The sequence below is a fragment of the Seriola lalandi genome, unplaced genomic scaffold, assembly GCF_002814215.2.
Source record: "Seriola lalandi dorsalis isolate HSWRI2012SDOR001 ecotype SW California unplaced genomic scaffold, Sedor1 jcf7180002054901, whole genome shotgun sequence".
Classification (NCBI taxonomy): domain Eukaryota; kingdom Metazoa; phylum Chordata; class Actinopteri; order Carangiformes; family Carangidae; genus Seriola; species Seriola lalandi.
In genome coordinates, this window is record NW_019525453.1 from 7,578,920 (window position 1) to 7,585,455 (window position 6,536).

The following is a 6,536-nucleotide window of genomic DNA, read 5'->3' on the forward strand; positions in this document are numbered from 1 at the left end:
TGAATTACTAATTTGTGCTTGTTTCTTCCATTCTCAGTGACACCTAACATATATGACTTTGTTGCATAGTATGGTTTTTCTGAGGATGCAGCCTGTAAGAGTAGCATTTGTGAGATATAAACACAGAATACAGAATGGAAAGATAGTTTTGCACATGGATGTTTCGTGAAGCAATATCTTCTTGCAATTTAATTTTTTTTTTTTTTTTTACTTATTTACTTGTTCTCACCCTTATGCAATGTGCTGTACACCTGTGGAATAATAATATCATTTTCCTCGCAGGGCAAGAGAAGCCATCAGAGAAGAATTGGGATTTAATGCCCAGCTCAAAAGGACGACAACGGAAGAAAAATCCCAAATATTCTGATTATGAAACTGATGCAACAGTTACTGTGCAAAAAACACCTAAAAATAACAGAAGGGGAGCAAAGAAAGCTTCTGAAACGACTCCGGCAAAGATCGAAGAAGCTAAGAATGCAACACAACAGGCTGCTGATGGAGAAGAAAAAGCAACGAACAAAACACCTCAAGAGTCTAATGGAAAAACCTCAGAGGAAACTCCTAAAAAGGCAGTGAGAGCCAAGAAGACCCCATCAAAAAAGACTCCCGCCAAAAAGACTCCCGCCAAAAAAACTCCTGCCAAAAGAACTCCCAAAGCTGTTGGGACCCTCCCAGGTGGAGAGGGTGGAGTTGTAGATAATGTGCAGCAGGAAAATGGGACACCAAAGCCAAAGAGAAAGTATGTAAGGAAGCAGCAGAAAGCAACACCAGTTACAGAACCACCATGTGAGGAGGCTCAAGGGGAACATCCAGCTGAACCTGAGGAGGAGATCAAACCGGGCGGCCGTCGCATGAGAGGTGCTGCTAAAGCGTAAGTCTGTCAATGAATTCACTGTATTCTGTTCCAACTTATTTACCTTTGAGAACGTCACTCTCCAATTACTGGCCAAATGACTTTACACGTCTTCAAAACAACAAGTAAGGTCTGAAATGGTAATCAAGTCATTCAGTGTTTAAAAAATCATGTGAAAAATCTCTTCCAGGGCATTGAAGTACCTCCACACCTTGGCGAAAGAGGTGCTTGGTCATCCCGATGATGAGGCAGACTCCAAGCCAGGTGCCAACAGTGAAGACGACGAAGACTCGCTCAAAGAGCAGAAAACTCCCAAAGGAGGCAAAGGTGCAGTGAAAGTCCTGCTACATACAGTAGTAACACTGGCTCTAGAGAGAGTCCCCTGTCCCCTACAGGTTTGGGAAGGAGAACATGAGGGGAGGGGTATTCAGTAGGAGTATTTACCACTAGATGCCTCTAAATCCTACACACTGGTCTTTTTAATGTAAGTTTTGCTATTAAATCCTATTATATTAAATCCTGACTGAAAGTGCTGCGTCATACTCGTGACAGTGTGGCTCTCAGAAAGATAAGATGAGATGTAAATGTGCATGTGTATTTTCCTTTCGTGGTAGTTGGGGGGTCAGGGACAAGCTGGAAGCAGAGATCAGAACAGTAAGATCCTGAGTTTACTGTCCCAGTGTGCCAGCAAGCAACCCTTACTATTGAATCATACCATATTACCTGTTGTAATAATTTGGGTTAATTTATACCAAAGGAACTTTCCCTTTAGTGTCTCTGGTTGAATTAGGTAGTGAGACAGCTTCTTCTTTTTAAAATTACATATGTAACCTACTGGATTCCCATCAGGTCATTTTTATCTTGAAATGGTTTGTCAGCTGAATTTGTGTTATTGACAATGAAGGATGTCAATAAAACGTGTAATGTAAAATTACCTACACTGTAACAGAAGGATTCATCTATGTCTACTAACAGCAGTAAAGATCTCTGTGTCCTCTGACATGGATGATTCGTCTTTATATTCCTACAGGGCGTAAAGGCAAAAAGAGGAAACGTCCTGTTTTTGACAGCGATGCTGAAGGTGATGAGGACTTTGTCCCAGGTGCTGAAGAAGACGAGGTTGAGGAGATGGAAGATGAAGAAGAAGGAGAGGACACAGATTTGGACTTAGACTTAAGGACCAGTGGACGAAGTCCGTCAGTTTATCATCACAACAGGGCCAATGTTAGTAGTGTTCTAATCTTCACTGTATTTCTCAGTGGGAGTCGGTTTGTGACTGGCGATCATTCTTATTAGTTATGATCACATTTGACTCACTCACCTCTCTAAACATTGTGTTATGGAGAATTATAATCTTATATCTTATAATGGACTTAACCTTCTAATGGACAGTTTGAATACAAATTTCCCCAACAAAATTCACTTTCATTTACAAATTAGGGGTTTCATAACTGATTATAACTGATCAATACCAAATCATGAATAATTATTAATTAGATTAAAGTGAAGTATCCTTTAAGTGAAATGAACATCTCTGCGACATTAATGTGACTGGACTGTAAAGTAACAACTCATCCAAATCTCCTTTTCTCTTGCAGACAGGCTCCAATGCCAAAACCCCCAATGGTCTCGCCGCGAGTGTCATGAAAGTTGTTTGGGACTCGATAGAGACGACCAAGAAGTTGTAAGTAGCTGCACCTTGTGGTTGCTTCTGCCCTTGTTTTACCTTGTTTATAGAGATATAACATTAAATTTCCTCAGACTGAAAATTTTAAACATTTCAAAAGTCAGTTTAACATTATGTCACTTTTTTAACCACATACATCATGTAGAAAACTCAGCTGTGAAATCACGTCACAAATTCAATGACACTAAAGTGCAAAACAGCACTGGAAAAAGCTGGAGTTGAGATACTAGTATTAGTGACTAAACTGTGTGTTATTTTTAGCCACAACATGCAGTCATGGTATGTGTTTGTGACGTGTAATGTTTGTGTGTATTTTCAGCCGGGAGGAGCACTACAGCAGCTGGGTGTTCCCAGAGTGGGTCCCCACCACAAGTTCCTGGGACCTTGTTCCACAGAGGTAGTTAACCTTTAACCTTTCTTTGAAATTAGTGAAATAATCGAGTTTTCTACGATAAGGGTAAATGATCAAAATAAAACCAGATGTTAGCTTTTTTTTTTTTAATACTTCCATGCCTTGTTTGGGGTTCTTAGCTGTCCCGTGTTTTCTTTGAAGTATTGATCCATAAGAAGATATATTTGTGGTTTTAAGGGTTACGGTTAGTTTTACATCTCCCCTCTCAGGTTTCTCTCTGGAGCTCTAGTAACAGCAGGTCAGTGAGCCAATCACAAGAGAGGAGGTTCTGAGTTTCTCTTTTGCAAGACTGGATGGTGGGTCCAGGTGGGCGGGGCTTGGGACACAGTTGAGACCGGTGACTGCTTTGTTGTGACAGAAGTCCTGAGGGCTGGTTTTAAGGCTCATTTTCTGAATACAGGCTGTGTACATTTCTCTGTGGACTGAGGCTTTGATACTTTCACAGTATTAATATAGAACCTAGAGCTGATCTATAATCACACTACACATGGACAGAGACCTTTAGACTATATGGGACCTTTAAAAGCTGATTATGTTCCAAACTTTAATTACATGTAGTTAGTTACAGCACAGTGGTGGCGTGTTTAGCACTGTGGCCTCACAAGAAGGTTGTGGGTTCAAACCTGTATAAAATATGTATATAAATATAATAAATAATCATATTAAAAATAGTCCTAGTCAGATAAAAAGGCTTTAAACATTGATAGTTATTGCATTTATATATTGCACTTGTGGTTGGTGGAGTTGTTTTGGAGGGCTGGGAGAATTCAGATACCAGACAACAGCTCAGCCACCACTGAGTCATTAACACGATTTAATTGGCAACTTAAAAATTTCAGGCCTGTTTCTATCCTGCCACGGGTGTGAAGTCTCTACTGCATGTCGGGTGAGACATGTCTCAAACTTCTCCCTAATAGTCAAATGTTTGTGTGTCTTCTATTCTACTTAGTGATGTGGAGAAATACCTGCCCCAGGAGCTTCGCTCAGCTGCTTTCAAATTGTCCAGAGAAGGCCTCAGTAAGGAAGGAACGCCTTTGCAAAGACTCAGCAGGTGAGACTGATCCGCTGCTGAGAGACAGAGCTGCAGAAATGAAGCTCAACATTAGACAACTTTGATCAGTTTCTAGTTTCACCCTTTATTACTCCTTTACGTATTTAATTATTATTTCATCAAGACACCAGTGTTTCAGCTACCCTTCATTTCAGACATGCTGCATCCTGTCGTGTCATCTAACTACATTTTAAATCGTCATTTTCCAAACTGTCTTGTTAATAAAGATCAGAGTTGAGTAAAACATCTGTATTTGTAGTTACTGGGATGAGCAGAATGGGCCTATTCACTTTTTATGAAGCTAAAGCTTTAAGCTCCCTATCAGTGCAGGTTGTTCTGCTAAGCTTTGATAATAAATATTTTCCAGATGATTGTTTTTGTAGTAGGTAAATAAAGTAAAAATACATTTTGATGTAAGGTCAGTGACAATTTAGAGGTATAATGTGGTATTTTTTCAAGTATATTAAGTATATCTTTAAAGCCTTTCTGTTAATGTAACTGACCAGATTTGAAGCAGCAGCTGCTCATCCAGAACGCTGGGACATGGTGCTGTACGCAGGAGGGCCGGTCTGGGCCATGGAGTGGTGTCCGACACCTGAAGGTGCTCCGGCCTCCCAGTACATCGCTCTGGCCTGTCATCGAGGGATGGATGAGCAGCACTATGTCAACAAGATGTACTCCGGACCTGGACTGGTTCAGCTGTGGGACGTGTGCAAACTGGAGTACAACAGCAGGTACAGATGAAGAGGGCACACTGGTTATTTGAGGGCTGATAGTCATATTTTTTGGATTAAAGCTACTTTATCTTTGACTATTTTGCTGAGCAGCCAACTACTTTAATTTTCTCCCAATTTTTGAGCCAAATCCTTAATTAACCCACCATTTTGTTCTTTCTTACTTTTATTGTCTATAAAAATCTCTGAAAGATCTCAGCCTGTTGTTCAGCCTTTGTAATGTATTGTTTCCTCCCTCATTTGTTTTTTATGACACATCTTATTATGTCTCCTTCATCCTCCTCCTCTCTGCAGACCAGACTCCCAGCCAGCCTTCGCCTATGGCTTGGCTCAGGACAAAGGCTTCATCTGGCACCTGAAGTGGTGTCCCGCAGGAGGCTGGGAGCTGCCTAGCTGTGGCAGAAAGGTAAGGTTCCACCAACATGAGTTTTTAAAAGTCACTACAGGCAGATTTGGTCTGGTGTTGTCTATATTTTGCGACAGCATTTAAATCTCCTACCCCCAAAGGCTCCTTTCCTGCCCAGACTGGGTCTTCTGGCAGTTGCCACCTCCACCGGTGTGGTGACCATTTACAGCCTGCCCCACCCTGATGCTCTGCACTCCAACAACAACCTCCCTGACTCTGGTAAGACTGTGATTATTAAACACAACTGGCCACAGTATTCCCTTTGCGGTATTTATAACCATTCAGTTACAGGTGTTATAACAATGATAAAGAACTCTTATTTCCTTAACTCTAAAAATTACACTGGCACAACCCTGAGTTGACTGGACTCACACTCAGACAACGAAGTGTGTCCGGTGTTCAGCAGAGGGCAGTGTTGCCTCACTAAAGCCTGTAGTCAGTCTGTTAGATACCTGATTCCTGCAGCAGCGGGTGAGGACACAGGACTGCAGTAAAGCAGAGCTTTAGGTGGTGATCACTGGGTTATGGTAGCATTGTAAAAAATTAACAGCTGGATTTAGTTTTGTTCACATCTTGCTAAACCCAACCCCCACTGCTTATTTTTAACATTGGCTTTGCTGAAGTGTATCGCACACCTCCCTGACTCTTATTTCTTCACACACCACAATGACAGAAATGACACATTAAACAACCCCCACTGCTTATTTTTAACATTGGCTTTGCTGAAGTGTATCGCACACCTCCCTGACTCTTATTTCTTCACACACCACAATGACAGAAATGACACATTAAACATGATACAAAAGGAAAATTTAATAAGAGGGACACATACTAGATTCTGTCATCCTTAAATGCTTTCAGTATCAGCTCAGACGCATCCTTACATCCTATCTCAGAGGCGTTTCACCCATAGCTTCCATTCATAATCTGACCACAGGAATATAAGATTTGAGGTTGAGGGGTAGGCGTCATTGTCACTTTGAAGCACCACGCACACCACGGTTATTTTACTCATTGAATAAACTGCGGATTACTTTTTTTATTAATCACTTATCCGTTCAGTCTATGAAATGTCTACAAACGTCCCACAGCCTGAGGTGGTAAAAGTGTTTGAATTGTCTGTGCATCAGTTCAGAACTTAATGGTTTTTCATAAATTATGAAATAGCAAATTCTCAATATAGTTGCCGATTAATTCTCTTTCAGTTGATTAATTGAGCAATTGTATCTTTACCGTGCACCCCTGTGAGAGTCTCAGTTAAATGAGGATCCATTTAGTGACATTTAGTCAGGAAACTCCAATTTAACTCATTTGATATCCAATGACCATTTACCGAAAGCTTTAGAGAATAAAAGAAGCATCAAAACCAACAAGAACTAATTATTTTCAAGAT

General features: G+C 40.8%; 1 protein-coding gene across 2 annotated transcripts in view; it reads left to right on the forward strand.

Annotated features, from left to right (window-relative positions):
• Positions 1-6,536, forward strand: part of gtf3c2 (general transcription factor IIIC, polypeptide 2, beta) — a 28,034-nt gene that overhangs the window by 2,028 nt on the left and 19,470 nt on the right. For both annotated transcript variants that reach the window (XM_023430324.2, XM_087180367.1), the window contains exons 3-11: positions 283-871; positions 1,044-1,180; positions 1,884-2,077; positions 2,452-2,537; positions 2,860-2,937; positions 3,902-4,003; positions 4,510-4,737; positions 5,032-5,143; positions 5,245-5,362. In XM_023430324.2, coding sequence (XP_023286092.1) covers positions 283-871; positions 1,044-1,180; positions 1,884-2,077; positions 2,452-2,537; positions 2,860-2,937; positions 3,902-4,003; positions 4,510-4,737; positions 5,032-5,143; positions 5,245-5,362 — 1,644 coding nt within the window. The remainder of the gene's footprint in view (positions 1-282; positions 872-1,043; positions 1,181-1,883; positions 2,078-2,451; positions 2,538-2,859; positions 2,938-3,901; positions 4,004-4,509; positions 4,738-5,031; positions 5,144-5,244; positions 5,363-6,536) is intronic.